A 21,038-nucleotide genomic window follows, 5' to 3' on the forward strand; every position below is an offset into this window, starting at 1 on the left:
ATATACATTATGAGATTATAGAACTTTCATCAATTTCAATATATAGATACTATCTTAAATTGCTTTTATTACTATTTTATGAAAATATATTTTGTACATATAAAAATCTAGTAAAATAACTTTCACAACATTACAAAGTAAAAGCATACTAGCCTAACTGAAATTAGAAAGGAAATTAATGTCTGTGTATATCAAAACACGGAGTATATTACATGGAAAACCTCATTTAAAGTCTAATAATACTGCGACCATATAATGTGAAACTATCAGTAAAAGCATAATATGAATTAGGAAAGTAAACTTAAATTCAAAATGTACCATTTTCTAATGGATGGGATTTATCTTTTTTCGTTAACAAACGTCTGTGGATAAATGCAGGCCTTAAATTCTGCTGTTTTATTCTGGTATAATCTGACCTTACGTTTATTGCCATGTACATTCTGAATGATCACTGCCTGTCATCTACAGGTGATTAAACATCGCCATTACTACCCTTAAACCATTGATTATAGTCAATAAATAGTAGCAATAAACTGTTCAAATTTTAGAAATGTGCTGCAGATTTTCCTTTTTTCTAGTTCCCTTTTGTGCTGCCTTAAAGAATATAAGCAATCAACTCAAAAAAATAAATGATTTTAGGTGTTTTTTTTTATTTTTTATTGACTTTCCAGACATTAGTGCCTTGAGGCGACTTTCTAATGGTATAGAGGTTCATAAAGATTTAATCACTGAAGAAATATTTATGGAGAATCTATTTGCAGCAAGATTATAAAGGTGTGATGGGGATTTAGAATAAGTGCAAGATTTTGTCTCTGAATTCAAGTAGTATCTGTTCTAAAGCCATAACTTTCAACCGTGGCCGAGCATCCAAATCACACAGTTGTTTTAATCTATTTAAGATTGGAAAAAATGCTGAGAAAATGAAATATGAAAAGAGTAGAAATGATGAATCAGGATGGAGGTAAAGTATAGGGCTGATGTAACGATATGAAAAAAACTCCACAAGTAATGTTGAAGTTTCACTAAAATAATGAATAATTGGGACAGGAATACAGTTTAAGAATTGTGTGGGACTTCCCTGGAGGTCCACTCATTAAGGTTTTGCCTTCCGATGCAGGAAGGATGGGTTTGATCCCTGACTGGGGAGCTAAAATGCCTGGTAGCAAAAAAAAAAAAAAAAAAACACCTAAGCATAAAACATAAGCAGTATTGTAACACATTAAAGAAACACTGAATAATTGCACAATAACAAGAGTTCTGTAATCTGACCATTTGGATGCTAATCTTAGACCCCTTTGTTTGGTTGCTGTCTTATTCTGTTGGGTTTCTATTACAAAAGACTATAGGCTCAATGGTATAAACAACAAAAAAGTATTTCTCACAGTTCTGAGGCCAAGTTCAAGATTAAGGCATCAGCACATTAGTATTCTGGGTAAGATACCCTTTTCCCAGTTCAACGCCAGAGTCCTCCTGTGTCCTCAAAGCTAAGGCATCTCTGTGAAGTCTCTTTTACAAGAACATGAATTCCGTTCTTAAGGGCCCCACCCTCACAACTTACTCAACCTCCAAAGGCCCGCTGTCACATTAAGCTTCAGGATTTCAGCAGATTAAGTGTGTGGTGAGCCACACAAGCATTCAGAACATAGCAGTCGGTGATCTCAGATCATCCCCAAATTATCAGCACATTTCAATTTTCTTCTATATAAAATGAAGCTAACAGTAGCACATTTTCAAAAAGTTGCTTAAGGATAAAATTTGATAATTAACTTAAATTATTTATCATAGTGTGTGACATAGTTAAGTGCTGAATAAATATTTATTGAGTTGTATTATAAATGTAGTGAAGCAATCCATGTTTCATTTGAAGGGATGAGACACTCTTGTTTATTCAGAAATGCTGTTTGAGAAGGTGATTATAAAATGATATATTGAAACAAATTGAGTCTGAAAGATTTTGCTTCTACTTGAAAGAAACAGGAAAAAATATGAAAAGATATAGAAATTAGAAGGGGTCACACAGTATGCTAATTTAGAAAATATCTAAGTTAAAGGGACTTCACATTGCAGAATAAAACATAGAAAAATAAAATAATAAACATTCCAAAGGTTATATTCGTGGAAAATTTTCACATTATTGAGTGAAAGAATCTTGATTATAGTAATCTGGAAAGGACAGTGTTTTCTAGGTAGTTATGTAGGAAAACATCTGGAAAACTTGTGTATTTCAGGTTTTGTGGATATTTAAAAATATGAGGACCTACTCTATGGCACATGGAACGCTGTTCATCGTTATATGGCAGCCTGGATGGGAGGGGAGTTTTGGAGATAATGGATACAAGTATGTGTATGGCTGAATTCCTGCTCTATTTACCTGAAACTATCACAACATTGTATGTTAATCAACTGTGTGCATGCCTGCTAAGTCACTTCAGATGTGCCCAACTGTTTGCAACCCCATGGACTGTAGTCCGCCAGGCTCTTCTGTCCACAGGATCCTCCAGACAAGAATATAGGAGTGGGTTGCCATGCCCGCCTCCAGAGGATCCTCCCAACCCAGGAATCAAACCCACATTTCCTACATCTCCTGCATTGGCAGGTGGGTTCTTTACTAATAGCACCATCTGGGAATCAGCTATACTCCCAATACAAAATAAAAAGTTTTTTAAAAAGTATTATTTGAAAATTACCTTTAAGAGACCTGTGTGCAGTTTGGCATAAATAAATATAAACATAATTACACATAATAGACAGACTTTGGGTTTTTATGATGATTTCCATTTATTCTTGTCTGGTGAGGGATTTCACCTTTGTTCTGACTTGGTCTCCCTTGTCTATTCTGCTGTGAGGAGTCTTTCATGTATGTGCATGTTCTATGTGCTTGCTTGCCTTATGCTAACTGAGAATCTTACTGTTACATTTCAGGTTATCAAGAGTTATTTTTGGCTTATAATGTTTCTCAAGATATTTTAATTCTATCATCCTTAATTGATCTCTACAGATGTTTGGCTTTTCCCCATATTATACCCAACTGCATGCCACCTACCTGCTTCAGTGTTAACCTGAGGGATAATTCTGGCCTTTCTGTTTGGCATTTCTGCTCTGTAGCCTAGGTGGTGGTGTAGAATCCCTGTTTTAAATGGTAACCCATGGTCATGTAGGGGATACTATGACACATTGGTGTCACACACTGACATCCTTGTTAGGGTTAAATCTCTAAATCCTCTCCTATCAGGCAAGACATGAGGCTTTTCCTGCAAGTCTGTGAGATCCCCTGGGAGGTGCCAAAACATGGTATGACTAATCTCTTATATTGGGTTGGCCAAAGTATTCATTCATTTTTTTCCACAAAATGGCTCTAGTAGGGCTTAGTTTTCTTGAACTTCATTTGAAGCATTTTTGTAAGATTGTATTATGAGCTGCTATATCAGTGTGCATTAAAAAAAATCAAAATATGTGAATTTTTGTGTAGCCATTTTAATAGTGAATACAGAAGCAAGAAGATTTTTGGCATATTATGCTTTATTATCTCAAGAAAGATAAAGTGTAACTGAAACACACACACACACAAAATGAATTGTACAGTGTATGGAGAAGGTACTATGATGAATTGACTTTGTCAAAGGTGGTTTGTGAAGTTTTGCCCTGGAGATTTCTTGCTGGATGGTGCTCCTTGATTTGGGAGACCAGTTAAAGTTAATGGAGATCAAATTGAGACATTCATTGAGAACAATCAACATAATCAACATTATTTTATGTGAGAGATAACCAGTATTCAAATCAAGCATTGGAAATCATTTGTACCTGTTTGATTATGTTAATTGCTTTGATGTTTGGGTTCCACATAAGTTAAGCCAAAAAAATAAGCCACTTGACTGTATTTCCATACATGATTCTCTAAACATAAGGAAAATATTCCATTTTTAAAGCACATTGTGACAGGCAATGACAAGTGCACACTGTGCAATAATGTGGAAAAAAAGAGATTGTAAGGCAAAAGAACTGAACCATCACCAACCAAACCAAGGCCAGTCTTTATGCAAAAGTGATGTGTATATTCTGGGATTGGAAGGGAATCCTCTATTATGAGCTCCTTCTGGAAAACCAAGCAATTATTTCCCAACAAGTACTGCTCCAAGTTAGACCAAATAAAAACAGCACTTAATGAAGTGTCCAAAATTATTCAACAAAAAATGCATAATTTTCCATTGCTGCTGCTGCTGCTGCTAAGTCGCTTCAGTCGTGTCCGACTCTATGCGACCCCATAGACGGCAGCCCACCAGGCTCCCCCGTCCCTGGGATTCTCCAGGCAAGAACACTGGAGTGGGTTGCCATTTCCTTCTCCATTAGGATAATGCAAAACCATATGTTTCTTTGATGACCAGGCAAAAACCTTTACAGCTTGGCTAGGAAGTTCTGATTCCTCTGCTTTATTAACAAGGCATTGGACCTTCAGATTTCCATTTATTTAGTCTTTACAAAATTCTCTTAATGGAAAAAAATCCAATTCCCTGGAAGACTGTAAAAGGTACTTGGAACAGTTCTTTGCTCAAAAAGATAAAAAGTTTGGGAAAGATGGAATTATAAAGTCACCTGAAAAATGGCAGAAGATCGTGGAACAAAGTGGTGAAGATGTTCAATAAATTTCTTGGTGAGAATGAAAAATGTGTCTTTTATTTTTACTTAAGACCTAAGGAAGTTTTTGGCCAACCCAATAGTTACAGTTGAGAAAAAGAGGTAAAAATGAATAGTCATTTCATATTAAAAAAAATTGAAAGGAAATTATAAATGCTTAGATATAATTGTTATAACAATAAGAACATGAGAATAAATTTTGCCTTAAGAGGAGGTATTACAAATTACACTTTGAGTGTAATTTTGAGTGGAGGGAGTGAATCAGCACCTTATTTCTTTATTTTCTGTTGTTGAGAAAGCAGGGAGACTGTTGACTTAGTTTGAACGCTGTTGTTTTGCGACCTCAGGAGATCTGTCCAGGTTCCCTTCTTGCATTTTCATCATACAGTTCCACTGTATTTCTATCTTCTTTTCTTCAAACCTACCAGGATATTTGATCTCTGTTTTGGACATTTTGTTTTCACCTTCTTCTTTATTCTTTAAATCACTAGGTCAATCTGTGATTGATAAGGTAGGTACCATGTATAGGGGTTTAAAGCCCACATTATGGAATAAGCCTACCTAGTTTTTCAAGCCTCAATCTATTTACTAATTAAGGGCCAAGTGAAACTTAGGGGATGACTTAACTTATCAGTATCTTCTGCTATCAAATGGCAGGATTTTAGAAGTCTCTTCTCATAGAGTTGGTTTACAGGTTGAATATGTCAATATTTACGAATTAGAGCAATTTCTGACATAATAACTGCTTTGCAACTAAGGATTAAAATACATTTATGCTTTGTTATTTTTATTTTGCATAGATATCCTGTGATTTATTATCTTTTAATGCTTACAATATTTGTAGTTCAGACTGTTTCTTCTTTATATAAACATATTGATTATTCCTTCTTTCTAGATTTATAAATTGCTCCATACTCATAAAGATTTCATTAGACAAGGTGATACACAGTTTTATTTTAGTATATTACATTTATCATATTTATGTATTCCATGCATAAATTGTTTTAATAGCAGTTGTATTGAAATGTAATCTTCGTATGATAAAATTGCTGCTGCTGCTGCTGCCAAGTCGCTTCAGTTGTGTCCGACTCTGTGTGACCCCACAGACAGCGGCCCACCAGGCTCCCCCATCCCCGGGATTCTCCAGGCAAGAACACTGGAGTGGGTTGCCATTTCCTTCTCCAATGCATGAAGGGGAAAAGTGAAAGTGAAGTCGCTCAGTCGTGTCCGACTCTTTGCGACCCCATGGTCTGCAGCCTACCAGGCTCCTCCATCCATGGGATTTTCCAGGCAAGAGTACTGGAGTGGGGTGCCATTGCCTTCTCCAAATGATAAAACTAACCCCTTTAAAATTTTCAATTTAGTGGTTCTTGGTATATTCACAAAAGTTTTCAGTCATCGTTGTGATTACAGTTTAGAATAGTATGACTCCATATATATTAGAAGTCATAGCCCATCATTCCATCCCCTCAGCTCCTGATAACCACTAATCTCTACCTGTATGGATTTGGCTATTCTGAATATTTCATACAAATAGACTCATACAATTTGAGACTTTTTTTTTCATTTAGCATGTTTTCAATATTCATTTATGTTGTAGTATATATCTGTATCTTTTCCTTTTAAGTAGAAAATTGTTCTACCGTATATAGATGTATGATTTTGTGTTTGTCCATTCAACAATTCATAGGTATTAGAGTTATTTTCACTTTCAGGTTACTTTGAGCATTCATGTTTATGTATAGTCATATGTTTTTGTTCTTTTAAGTATATGCCTAGCAGTGAATTTTTTATACATATAATTACTGTTTGTTTAACTTTTTAAGGAACTGCCGAACTGTGATCCAAAGTATATGCACAATTCTCATCAGCAAAGTCTGAAGCTTCCTGTTTTTCTACGCCCTTCCAAAGTTGCTACTATCCATCTTTTTAATTTTAGCCATTCTAATAAGTTTGAAGTTGTATCTCATCGAGATTTTTATTTGCATTTCCCTAGTGACTAATGATGCCAGATTTTTTTAATTATGTGCTTATTGCTCATTTGTAAATCTTTCTTGAGACATACTATTCAAATCCTTTATCCATTGTTTTGATTTGATTAGGTGTCTTTTTAATGTTCAGTTATAAAGTTCTTTACATATTCTGGATACAAGATTCTTATCAAACAAATAATTCAAAATATTTTCTGCTTCTCTGAAGGGTATTTTTTAACGTTTTGAATAGTGTCCTTAGCAAACAGAAGTTTTTTTTTTTAAATTATTATTATTAATTTTGTTAAAGTTTAATGTATCTATTTTTCTTTACTTTGCTTATGTGGTTACTGCAATCTTTGCTCAGGTACCTAGAGGTGAGCTAATTACTGGATAGAGACTTAATTAAAAACTTTGAATCAATATATGTTCCAGACTTTGTCATGATGCTCTTTTTTTTTTTTTTTTTTTATTGGAGGTAAATTGCTTTACTATGTTCTATTGGTTTCTGCCATACAGCAAAACAAATAAGCCATCAGTTCAGTTCAGTCACTCAGTCATGTCCAACTCTTTCCGACCCCATGAATCGCAGCACGCCAGGCCTCCCTGTTCATCACGAACTCCCGGAGTTCACACAGACTCATGTCCATCGAGTCAATGATGCCATCCAGCCATCTCAGCCTCTGTCGTCCCCTTCTCCTCCTGCCCCCAATCCCCCCAGCATCAGAGTCTTTTCCAATGAGTCAACTCTTCGCATGAGGTGGCCAAAGTACTGGAGTTTCAGCTTTAGCATCATTCCTTCCAAAGAAATCCCAGAGCCGATCTCCTTCAGAATGGACTGCTTGGATCTCCTTGCAGTCCAAGGGACTCTCAAGAGTCTTCTCCAACATCACAGTTCAAAAGCATCAATTCTTCGGTGCTTAGCCATCTTCACAGTCCAACTTTCACATCCATACATGACCACAGGAAAAACCATAGCCTTGACTAGACGAACCTTTGTTGGCAAAGTAATGTCTCTGCTTTTGAATATGCTATCTAGGTTGGTCATAACTGTCCTTCCAAGGAGTAAGCGTCTTTTAATTTCATGGCTGCAGTCACCATCTGCAGTGATTTTGGGGCCCCAAAAAATAAAGTCTGACACTGTTTCCACTGTTTCCCCATCTATTTCCCATGAAGTGATGGGACTGGATGCCATGATCTTCATTTTCTGAATGTTGAGCTTTAAGCCAACTTTTTCACTCTCCGCTTTCACCTGCATCAAGAGGCTTTTTACTTCCTCTTCACTTTCTGCCATAAGAGTGGTGTCATCTGCATATCTGAGGTTATTGATATTTCTCCTGGCAATCTTGATTCCAGCTTGTGTTACTTCCAGTCCAGCGTTTCTCATGATGTACTCTGCATATAAGTTAAATAAACAGGGTGACAATATACAGCCTTGACGTACTCCTTTTCCTATTTGGAACCAGTCTGGTGTTCCATGTCCAGTTCTAACTGTTGCTTCCTGACCTGCATACAGATTTCTCAAGAGGCAGGTCAGGTGGTGTGGTATTCCCATCTCTTTCAGAATTTTCCACAGTTTATTGTGATCCACACAGTCAAAGGCTTTGGCACAGTCAAGAAAGCAGAAATAGATGTTTTTCTGGAACTCTCTTGCTTTCTCCATGATCCAGCGGATGTTGGCAATTTGATCTCTGGTTCCTCTGCCTTTTCTAAACCAGCATGAACATCAGGAAGTTCATGGTTCACGTATTGCTGAAGCCTGGCTTGGAGAATTTTGAGCATGACTTTACTAGCATGTGAGATGAGTGCAATTGTGCGGTAGTTTGAGCATTCTTTGGCATTGCCTTTCTTTAGGATTGGAATAAAAACTGAGCTTTTCCATTTTTGTGGCCTTTGCTGAGTTTTCCAAATTTGCTGGCATATTGAGTGCAGCACTTTCACAGCATCATCTTTTAGGATTTGAAATAGCTCAACTGGAATTCTATCACCTCCACTAGCTTTGTTCATAGTGATGCTTTCTAAGGCCCTCTTGACTTCACATTCCAGGATGTCTGGCTCTAGGTGAGTGATCACACCATTGTGATTATCTTTTTTGTACAGTCCTTCTGTTTATTCTTGCCACCTCTTCTTAATATCTTCTGCTTTTGTTAGGTCCACACCATTTCTGTCCTTTATTGAGCCCATATTTGCATGAACTGTTACCTTGATATCTCTAATTTTCTTGAAGAGATCTCTAGTCTTTCCCATTCTGTTGTTTTCCTCTATTTCTTTGCATTGATTGCTGAGGAAGGCTTTCTTATCTCTTCTTGCTATTGTTTGGAACTCTGCATTCAGATGCTTATATCTTTCCTTTTTTCCTTTGCTTTTCACTTCTCTTCTTTTCACAGCTTTTGTAAGGCCTCCCCAGACAGCCATTTTGCTGTTTTGAATTTCTTTTCCACAGGGATGGTCTTGATCCCTGTCTCCTGTACAATGTCACAAACCTCAGTCCATAGTTCATCAGGCACTCTATCTATCAGATCTAGGCCCTTAAATCTATTTCTCACTTCCACTGTATAATCATAATGGATTTGATTTAGGTCATACCTGAATGGTCTAGTGGTTTTCTCTACTTTCTTCAATTTCAGTCTGAATTTGGTAATAAGGAGTTCATGATCTGAGCCACAGTCAGCTCCTGGTCTTGTTTTTGTTGACTGTATAGAGCTTCTCCATCTAATTATGCATATATCAACCCCCTCTTGAGCCTCCCTCTTTCCCCCATTCCCTCACTCTGGATCATCACAGGGTATCAGTCTGGGCTCCCTGTATTATACAGCATTTCTCATCAGCTATCTATTTTATACTGTATATATGTCAATCCTATTTTCAATATTCATCCAACTCTCTCCCTCCCCACTGTTTCCACAAGCCCATTCTCTATTCTATCTACATCTCCATTTCTTCCTTGCAAATATGTTCATCAATACCATTTTTCTAGACTTAATATATGTATATTAATATATGATATTTGTTTTTCTCTTTCTTACCTACTTCATTCTATGTAACTATTGTAGGTTCATCTACCTCACTAAAACTGAATCAAATCCATTCTTTTTTATGGCTGAGTAGTATTTCATTGTATATATGTAACACATCTTCTTTATCCATTCATCTGTCAATGGACATCTAGGTTTTCATGTCCTAGCTATTGTAAATAATGTTGCTATGAACACTGAAATACATGTATCAGTTTCAATTATGGTTTTCTCAGGGTATATGCTCGAGAAGGAAATGGCAACCCACTCCAATGTTCTTGCCTGGAGAATCCCAGGGATGGGGGAACCTGGTGGGCTGCTGTCTATGGGGTCGCATAGAGTCGGACACAACTGAAGTGACTTGGCAGCAGGGTTTATGCAGAGTAGTAGAAACAATATTTCATATGGTAGATTTATTCCTAGTTTTTTAAGGAATCTCCATATTGTTCTCCGTAGTAACTGAATTAACATTCCTCCCAACAGTGCAAGAGGGGTCCCTTTTCTCCTCATTGTCTTCAGCATTTCTTGTTTGTAGATTTTTTGATGATGGCCATTCACACTGGTGTGAGGTGATACCTCATTGGGTTTTGATTTGCATTACTCTAATAATTAGTGATGTTGAACATCTTTTCCTGTGTTTATTGGCCATCTGAATGTCTTCTTTAGAGAAGTGTCTGTTTAGGTCTTCTGCCCACTTTTTGATTGGGCTGTTTCTTTTTCTGATATTGAGCTATGGGATCTGCATATATACTTTGGAGATTAATTCTTTGTCAGTTGTGTGGTTTGCAATTATTTTCTCCTGAATTCTGAGGGTTGTCTTTCATCTCGTTTACTGTTTCCTTTGCTATGCAAAAGCTTTTACATTTAATTAGGTCTTTTTTTTAATTTCCATTACTCTAGGAGGTGGTTCAAAGAGGATCTTGCTGTCATTATGTCAAAGAGTGCACTGCCTATGTTTTCCTCTAAGAGTTTTATAGTTTCTGGCCTTAATATTTAAGTCTTTATATCCATTTTGAGTTTATTTTGTTTATGGAATTGGCAATTGTTCTAGTTTCATTCTTTTACATTTAGCTGTCTAGTTTTCCCAGCACCACTTATTGAAGAGTCTGTCTTTTCTCTAAGGATAAGGTGTCCATAAGTGTGCAGGGTTATCTCTGGGCTTTTTAATCTTATTCCATTAGTCACTATTTCTGTCTTTGTGCCAGGAGTTTTGTAGTATTGTCTGAGGTCAGGTAGGCTGATTCCTCCATCTCCATTTTTCTTTGGCAGATTGCTTTGGCTATTCAGGGTCTTTTGTGTTTCCATACAAATTGTGAACTTGTTTGTTCTAGTTCTGTGAAAAATGCCAGTGGTAGTTTGATAGAGATTTCATTGAGTCTGTAGATTGCTTTGAGTATTATAGTCATTTCACAATATTGACTCTTCCAATACAAAAAACATGGTATATTTCTCCATATGTTTGTGTCACCTTTTATTTGTTTCATCAGTGTCTTAAAGTTTTCTACAAACAAGTCTTTTGTCTCTCTAGGTAGGTTAATTCCTGTATATTATCCTTTTCATTGCAATGGTTAATAGGATTGTTTCCTTAATTTCTCTTTCTGATTTTCATTGTAGTGTATAGGAGTGCAAGAGATATCTGTGTATTAATTTTATATCCTGAAACTTTACTATATTCATTGATTAGCTTTAATAATTTCCTAGTGGCATCTTTAAAGTTTTTTATATATAGTATAATGTCATCTGCAAACCCAGGAGAAGGGAAGGGCTACCAACTCCAGTATTCAGGCCTAGAGAATTCCATGGGGTCTCAAAGAGTCGGACATGACTAAATGACTTTCACTAATCAGCAAACAGTGAGAGTTTTACTTCTTCTTTTTCAATCTGGATTCCTTTTATTTCTTTTTCTTCTCTGATTTCTGTGGTTAGGAAATCTAGAACAATGTTAAATAATGGTGGCAAAAGTGGCACCCTGGTCTTGTTCCTGATCATAGAGGAAATGCTTTCAGGTTTTCAACACTGAGGATAATGTTTGCTGTGGGTTTGTTGTATATGGCCTTTATTATGTAAATGTATGTTGCTGGGAGAAATATCAATAACCTCAGACATGTAAAGAACCTCTTGATGTAAGTGAAAGAGGAGAGTGAAAAAGTTGGCTTAAACTCAACATTCAGAAAACTAAAATCATGGCATCTGGTCCCATCACTTCATGGCAAATCAATGGGGAAACAATGGAAACAGTGACAGACTTTATTTTTTAAGGCTCCAAAATCACTGCAGATGGTGACTGCAGCCATGAAATTAAAAGACACTTACTCCTTGGAAGAAAGGTTATGACTAACCTAGACAGCATATTAAAAAGCAGAGACATTACTTTGCCAACAAAGGTCCGTCTAATCAAGGCTATGGTTTTTCCAGTAGTCATGTATGGATGTGAGAGTTGGAGTATAAAGAAAGCTAAACACCAAAGAACTGATGCGTTTGAACTGTGGTGCTGAAGAAGACTCTTGAAAGTCCCTTGGACTGCAAGGAGATCCAACCAGTCCATCCTAAAAGAAATCAGTCCTGAATATTCATTGGAAGGACTGATGTTGAAGCTGAAACTCCAATACTTTGGCCACCTTATGCAAAGAATTGACTCATTAGAAAAGACCCTGATGCTGGGAAAGATTGAAGGCAGAAGAAGAAGTGAACAGAGGATAAGGTGGTGGATGGCATCACCAACTCAATGGACATGCATTTGAGTAGGCTCTGGGAGTTGGTGATGGACAGGGGAGCCTGGTGTGCTTCAGTCTATGGGGTCACAAAGAATCAGACATGACTGATCGACTGAACTGAATTGATGTTACTTCTACACCTACTTTCTGGAGTTTTGGTGTTTTTGTTGTTGTTTTTGTTTTATTTTGTTTTTCATAAATGTGTGTTGAATATTGTCAAAAAGCTGTCTCTGCATCTTTTGGGGTAATCATACGCTTTTATATTTCAATTTGTTAATACAGTGTTTCACATTGATTGGTTTGTGTATATTGAGGAATTCTTGCATCCCTGGGTTAAAGCCTGCTTGATCATAATGTATGATCCTTTTATTGTTGCTTTCTATTTGCTAGTATTTTTTCAAGATTTTTGCATGTATATTCATCAGTGATATTGACCTGTAATATTCTTTTTTTTATAATATTTTTGACTGGTTTTGTTATCAGGGTGATAGCGGTTTTACAGAATGAGTTTGGGAGTGTTCCTCCTTCTGCAATTTTTCGGAAGAGTTTGAGGACAGGTTTTAGTTCTTTGCTAAATATTTGATAGAATTAATCTGTGAAGACATCTGGCCCTTGGCTTTTGTTTGTCGGAAGTTTTTTGATTATAGTTTCTGTTTCCATTCTTGTGAATCGTCTGTTCATATTTTCTATTTCTTTCCATTTTAGTTTTGAAAAGTTATGCTTTTTAAGAATTTGTCCATTTCTTTATATCATCCATTTTTTGACACATAGTTGCTCATAGTAGTCTCATGATTCTTTGATTTTGCATTTTCTGTTATAACTTCTTTTTCATTTCTACTTTTACTGATTTGAGTCTTCTCTCTTTTGTTATTGATGAGTCTAGCTAATGGCTGGTCAATTTGTTTATCTTCTTAAAGAACAAGTCTTTAAATTTATTGATCTTTGCTACTTTCCTTCATTTCATTTCCATTTATTCCTGCTCTGATCTTTATATCGTCTTTTCTTCTTCTAATTTTGTTTTTTTCTTTGTTGTTGTTGTTGTTTTTCTTCTTCTTCTTTTTCTAGTTGGTTTATGTGTAAGATTAGGTTGTTTATTTGTTTTCTCTTGTTTCTTGAAACAGGCTTGTATTGCTATAAACTCCCTCTTAACACTGCTTTTAGTGCATCCCATAGGTTTTGAGTTGTGTTTTCATTGTCCTTTGTTTCTAGATATATTTGGATTTCTTCAGTGAACTGTTGATTATTTAGAAATGTATTCTTTAGCCTCCATGTGTTTGTATTTTATACATTTTTTTCCCCTGTAGATGATATTTAATCTTATAGTGTTGTGGTCACAAAAGTTACTTGAAATGATTTCAATTTTTTAAAACTAACCAAGGCATGATTCTACTCTTTTTTTGGATAAAATATCCTAAGGCAATGGCACACCACTCCAGTATGCTTGCCTGGAAAATCCGATGGACGGAGGAGCCTGGAAGGCTGCAGTCCATGGGGTCGCTGAGGGTCGGACACGACTGAGCGACTTCACTTTCACTTTTCACTTTCATGCATTGGAGAAGGAAATGGCAACCCACTCCAGTGTTCTTGCCTGGAGAATCCCAGGGACGGGGAGCCTGGTGGACTGCCGTCTATGGGGTCGCACAGAGTCGGACACGACTGAAGCGACTTAGCAGCAGCAGCAGCAGCAGATATCAATTAGATCCAACTGATATAACGTGTCATTTAATTCTTGTGTTTCCTCAGTAATTGTCTGTCTCAATGATCTACCCATTTGTATGAGAGGAGTGATAAAGTCCCCACTATTATTGTGCTACTGTCAGTTCTCCCTTTAATAGTTGTTAGCATTTGTCTTATGTATTGTGTTGCTCCTATGTTGGGTGTGTATATACTTGTAATTTTTATATCTTCTTGGGCTAATCCCTTGATCATTATGTAGTATCCAGCGCTCTATTTCTATTTTACATTATGCAATGAATACTTACGCAAGCGTTACAAATCTGTCTAAGCCTTTGCTCTCCCTGTGTAGGGCCTCAAGCTTAGACAGAGATGAGAAATTATGTATTCTTTCTTACTCCTAAAATGTAAAGAAAGTCTACATTTTCTAGTTGTACACATAGTCTTGCACATTTCTGTGGGCTTCTAGATTCCTGGAATATGCAGATATTTTCAAACCCCTTTGTGGACACCTTCCTGTTTTCGTTTTTAACAGTTTTGATGTTCTTGTTATCTCCATTGCATATCTCTGCCATAGGAAGCTGTAATGTTATACAAATGCTGATGTTTCTCTTCAAAAACTAGCCTTAGGTGCAGGACTATTTACAGAGACTCAGCTCCAAGTCTTGCTCACAGAAAAGGTCATTAAAATGGAAATATTCAGGGAACTGCTACATAGGTTAGATTGTGGTGATTTTCTGAGGATGGGATCTTGGAGCAGTTTTAAATAGGTTCTTCCCCACTCTGAGGTCTGAGGTATGGTGGTTTTCACTGCTAGTCAAATCACAAAGTTGGTGGTCCAAGGCTTCTATGTAGCTGTGAAGAGAGGGAAACTATCAGCCTCACTGTTCTTTTTGAGAAGCAGTCACTTTTTCCAGTAAATGCTCTGAGGGCTGGTGAAAGCCCTTGTCTATTCCAAAGTTCTGAAAATTTTGATTGAGAATAATTTTTGCCGGTATATTCATTGCCTTTATGAAAGCAAAGCTTTTTTCGTCTTTACTGTTTCAGAGGTGTTTCTTGAATTTGATTTTGACAAGAAATGCAAGATTATTTGTTCTTTTTTAATGGTTATGCACATTTCCTCATAAATTTGAAAGGCCACAGTCATTTATGTCTAATGTACTGATTGTTCCCAGGAGGCTTGAAAAAGTCGTGATCTATTCATATGGCTATAAATTCCATCTCTGAGACCACACTGCTTTAATATTTTTTCCTGGGTAAATATATAATTAAAGGGTATAAACATTGCAATTGTGAAGCATGTAGTTAACAGCTGTTTGTTTTAGTTATAAATAAGAAAAAACATTGTAGGCCTTTATTAATTAAAATGTAAGCTGAATTAGAAAAATATGTAAAAATTCAGTTATTTTATATAAGCTCATATATTTCAAATAAATACCAAGAAGTTATACTTTTTTAAAAGAACTTAATTTGAGATAAGTAATTATAGCCCATCAAGTCTTCCAAGTTTATTGAACTAACCAACCACTAACAGTGGTCATTTCCATAATTTAAATATATTAATTTACTTATTCTTGAGTATACATTTTTAAAATGTGAACTGATAAAATACATTTTAAGGACAAATGGCTAATTCTATTTAATTTTGCCTTTTTTCTATAGGACTTTGGAGATGATGGGTCCTTGTATATAACCAAAGTCACCACAACTCACATGGGGAATTACACCTGCTATGCAGAGGGCTATGAAAACATCTATCAGACTCACATCTTCCAAGTGAATGGTAAGAAATGTGGGATTGTTTTAATTGTTTTTTCTTCAGTAGATATTCAAAGATCATCCCAAATGACTAAGAAAGGCCAGTACTTTGGCCACCTATGGGAAGAACTGACTCATTGGAAAAGATCCTGATACTGGGAAAGATTGAAGGTAGGAGGAGAAGGGGGCCACAGAGGATGAGACAGTTGGATGGCATCACTGACTCCATGGACATGAGTTTGAGTAAACTCCAGGAGTTGGTGATAGACAGGGAGGCCTGGCGCACTGCAGTCCACAGGGTCACAAAGAGTCAGACACAACTGAGTGACTGAACTGAACTGAACTGAGTTTTATCATTTCAATAATCAATTTAATTGCTATGAGCATTGGCCAAGTAGGCTGATAGCAATTTTATAATCAGTGCTTTATTTTATTTATGACAATTCAAATTTTACTTAGTTGAATTGATGATATAGAATTGCATATATGATTCATTAATACACACTAATTATTTCCCATGCAGATATATACATTAATTTACTCTATAGTTTACAAAAAGGAGGCAGAAATTTACTAGGCTTTCTGTAGGAACAGCAAGGTGGCTGGTGTGATTGGTATGAATTAAGAGGAGACTGGCAGGAATGACATTGGAGAGACAGCCTCCAGGCAGATCACATGAATTTCTGTACATAATTAAGAAATTGGATTCCTATTCTTATTATAGCCAGAATATCATTATATTATAATATATAATGTGTTATTATATTAAGCATTTATTATTGGAAATGGCATGTTCTGATTTGTTTTAAAATGATTAGAAGCACTGAGATCTGTTTAAAAAAAAAAAAAATTAGTAGTCTAGAGGAGAGATAAACATGGCTTAAGATTGAGTGTTAATGATGAAGAGGTAAAAAGTGGCCAGATTGGGGATATATTTTGAAAGTAGATTTGAAGAATGGCTTGTGAATATGAGAAAAAGAGAGCTTTACAAAGAATGAACCCAAGGAATTTGAAGGAAGCATTTAGATCTATGGTCATAACGTCAACTGCAATGGGGAAGAAGCATGTTTGGAGACTGAGTAAGATTAATGTTTTTTGTTTGTTTGTTTGTTTATTTGTTTCAACACATTAACTTCTATACAATTATCCAGATAGAAGTCAAGTATGCAGTTTAGTATGTAAGTCCGAAGATCAGAATGACAGCACAAAGTTGAATATTTCGATAATATCAGTGTGCATAGACTGGATTTAAAGTCTTAAATTGGAGCTTGATGAAGTCATTTTAGAATAAGTATAGTTGGATTTGAAGTCAGAGAACTGAGCCTTGGAGCTGAGGCTAACAATTGGAGAAACAAAGACTTAGAATGAACACCCTATGTAGGAAAAATATGTCCTAGAAATCAAGAAAATATTGGAAAAAAAATGTTTGAAACGGTTAGAGAGCTTATGGTTTTGTTACCAGATTCCTATAGACCTCACTCCTGCTGCCTTGGTTGGGGAGGGTTTATATTCTGGTCTGCTAAAGCAGAAAATAATGAAACCAAACCTGAGATTGAGAAAACACAGGCTGTATTCAGTGGCCAAAGAACGGAAAAGTGGGAACTAAGATCATACATCAACTTCCTGCCCACCTAATGAAGGAATTTAATTTTAAAGAGTAAAGACAAAAGAAGGAAGACTGCAGTGAACAATGAGAAAACATTTGCATTAGAAAGGCAATGCCAAAGAATGCTCAAACTACCGCACAATTGCACTCATCTCACACGCTAGTAAAGTCATACTCAGAATTCTCCAAGCCAGGCTTCAGCAATATGTGAACCGTGAACTTCCTGATGTTCAAGCTGGTTTGGGAAAGGCAGAGGAACCAGAGATCAAATTGCCAACATCCACTGGATCATAGAAAAAGCAAGAGAGTTCCAGAAAAACATCTATTTCTGCTTTCTTGACTATGCCAAAGCCTTTGACTGTGTGTATCACAATAAACTGTGGAAAATTCTGAAAGAGATGGGAATACCAGACCACCTGACCTGCCTCTTGAGAAAGCTGTATACAGGTCAGGAAGCAACAGTTAGAACTGGACATGGAACAACAAACTGGTTCCAAATAGGAAAAGGAGTACGTCAAGGTTGTATATTGTCACCCTGTTTATTTAACTTATATGCAGAGTACATCATGAGAAACACTGGACTGGAAGAAACACAAGCTGGAATCAAGATTGCCGGGAGAAATATCAATACCTCAGATATGTAGATGACACCACCCTTATGGCAGAAAGTGAAGAGAAACTCAAAAGCCTCTTGATGAAAGTGAAAGAGGAGAGTTGAAAAAGTTGGCTTAAAGCTCAACATTCAGAAAACGAAGATCATGGCATCTGGTCCCATCACTTCATGGGAAATAGATGGGGAAACAGTGGAAACAGTGTCAGACTTTATTTTTGGGGGCTCCAAAATCACTGCAGATGGTGATTGCAGCCATGAAATTAAAAGACACTTACTCCTTGGAAGGACAGTTATGACCAACCTAGATAGCATATTGAAAAGCAGAGACATTACTTTGCCAACAAAGGTCCTTCTAGTCAAGGCTATGGTTTTTCCAGTAGTCATATATGGATGTGAGAGTTGGACTGTGAAGAAGGCTGAGCACCGAAGAATTGATTCTTTTGAACTGTGGTGTTGGAGAAGACTCTTGAGAGTCCCTGGGACTGCAAGGAGATCCAACCAGTCCATTCTGAAGGAGATCAGCCCTGGGATTTCTTTGGAAGGAATGATGCTAAAGCTGAAACTCCAGTACTTTGGCCACCTCATGCGAAGAGTTGACTCATTGGAAAAGACTCTGATGCTGGGAGGGATTGGGGGCAGGAGGAGAAGGGGACGACAGAGGATGAGATGGCTGGATGGCATCACTGACTCGATGGAAGTAAGTCTGAGTGAACTCTGGGAGTTGGTGATGGACAGGGAGGCCTGGCATGCTGCGATTCATGGGGTCGCAATCTCTTTAACAAGTGGTGCTGGGAAAACTGGTCAACCACTTGTAAAAGAATGAAACTAGAGCACTTTCTAACACCATACACAAGAATAAACTCAAAATGGGTTAAAGATCTAAACGTAAGACCAGAAACTATACAACTCATAGAGGAGAACATAGGCAAAACACTCTCTGACATACATCACAGCAGGATCCTCTATGACCCACCTCCCAGAATATTGGTAATAAAAGCAAAAATAAACAAATGGGACCTAAGTAAACTTAAAAGCTTCTGCACAACAAAGGAAACTATAAGCAAGGTGAAAAGACAGCCTTCAGAATGGCAGAAAATAATAGCAAATGAAGCAACTGACAAACAACTAATCTCAAAAATATACAAGCAACTCCTACAGCTCAATTCCAGAAAAATAAATGACCCAATCAAAAAATGGGCCAAAGAACTAAGTAGACATTTCTCCAAAGAAGACATACAGATGGCTAACAAACACATGAAAAGATCCTCAACATCACTCATTATCAGAGAAATGCAAATCAAAACCACTATGAGGTACCATTTCACACCAGTCAGAATGGTTGCGATCCAAAAGTCTACAAGCAATAAATGCTGGAGATGGTGTGGAGCAAAGGGAACCCTCTTACACTGTTGGTTGGAATGCAAACTAGTACAGCCACTATGGAGAACAGTGTGGAGATTCCTTAAAAAACTGGAAATAGAACTGCCTTATGATCCAGCAATCCCACTGCTGGGCATACACACTGAGGAAACCAGAATTGAAAGAGACAAGTGTATCCCAATGTTCATCGCAGCACTGTTTATAATAGCCAGGACATGGAAGCAACCTAGATGCCCATCAGCAGATGAATGGATAAGAAAGCTGTGGTACATAGACACAATGGAGTATTACTCAGCCATTAAAAAGAATACATTTGAATCAGTTCTAATGAGGTGGATGAAACTGGAGCCTATTATACAGAGTGAAGTAAGCCAGAAAGAAAAATACCAATACAGTATACTAACGCATATATATGGAATTTAGAAAGATGGTAACAATAACCCTGTACACGAGACAGCAAAAGAGACACTGATGTGTAGAACAGTCTTTTGGACTCTTTGGGAGAGGGAGAGGGTGGGATGATTTGGGAGAATGGCATTGAAGTATGTATAATATCATATATGGAACAAGTCGCCAGTCCAGGCCCGATGCAAGATACTGGATGCTTGGGGCTGGTGCACTGGGATGACCCAGAGGGATGGTATGGGGAGGGAGGAGGGAGGAGGGTGAAGGATGGGGAACACATGTATACCTGTGGCGGATTCATTTTGATATTTGGCAAAACCAATACAATATTGTAAAATTTAAAAATAAAATTAAATTAAAAATAAAATCAGTGTATAATAAGACTCAGGGTCTGTGGGAGGTCACATTTGTTTCTAACTTGGTCTAAGTTTTTTCCATTTGTTTTTTGTTTGTTTGTTTGTAACATCCTTTCTTATCTCTGGGCCCTTTAACTTAAAGATTTATGTTAAATAAATCTTTTTAAAGCTGGAGGTTGGTGGGTTTTCATCAAAGACTTGGAATGACTCTGGCAATAGTTTGACTATTGTTGGCACTCCACAGAAGCAGATTTAGACCTTGGTTTCTGGGGCAAACCCAGTTGTCAACTAGACATGGGTTAAGGCTTAGAAATGGACTTTCAAGGAAAACAGTGAAGAAAGCAGACAGAATATGGAGGAAATGAAGCATGCTTGTTCCCAGTGGTCTCAGATGTTTAGAGTAGGATATTCAGAGATAGCAACTATTCTGGAGGGCACACAATCTTGGGAAAACAAGTGTGTGGGGGAATTGTTTGCTATGTGCGTGCTGCATCCATGGTGAAATGGTTGTTGTAGCAAGTTTGGCTGTTGCCTCCCTCTTCGTTGTAATTTTTACAGGCTAGTAGATGAATTGTCAAGACTGATGCATTGTGCTTTTTTTTTTTGAGTGTGTATATACATATATATAAATATATGTATATATATATATATGTATTAGGGAGAAACATTCTCTAATTTTGTTCTTGGCTAACCATTCATTCCCTGGTGGCTCAGTGGTAAAGAATCCACCTGCCAATGTAGGAGACATGGGTTCTATCCCTGGGTTGGGAAGATCCCCTGGAGGAGGAAATGGCAAACCAAGCCAGTATTCTTGCCTGGAAAATCCCATGGAGAAAGGAGCCTGGCAGGATGCAGTCCATGGGGTTGCCAAAAAGTCGGATAAGTCTTAGCAACTAGACAACAACACTAAATAATC

General features: G+C 37.0%; 1 protein-coding gene across 1 annotated transcript in view; it reads left to right on the forward strand.

Moving 5' to 3' along the window:
* FSTL5 (follistatin like 5) overlaps positions 1–21,038 on the forward strand; it is a 928,941-nt gene that overhangs the window by 694,450 nt on the left and 213,453 nt on the right. The window contains exon 8 of the mRNA XM_061384275.1: positions 15,667–15,787. Within this exon, the coding sequence (XP_061240259.1) occupies positions 15,667–15,787 (121 nt within the window). The remainder of the gene's footprint in view (positions 1–15,666; positions 15,788–21,038) is intronic.

The sequence above is a fragment of the Bos javanicus genome, chromosome 17 (assembly GCF_032452875.1).
Source record: "Bos javanicus breed banteng chromosome 17, ARS-OSU_banteng_1.0, whole genome shotgun sequence".
Classification (NCBI taxonomy): Eukaryota; Metazoa; Chordata; class Mammalia; order Artiodactyla; family Bovidae; genus Bos; species Bos javanicus.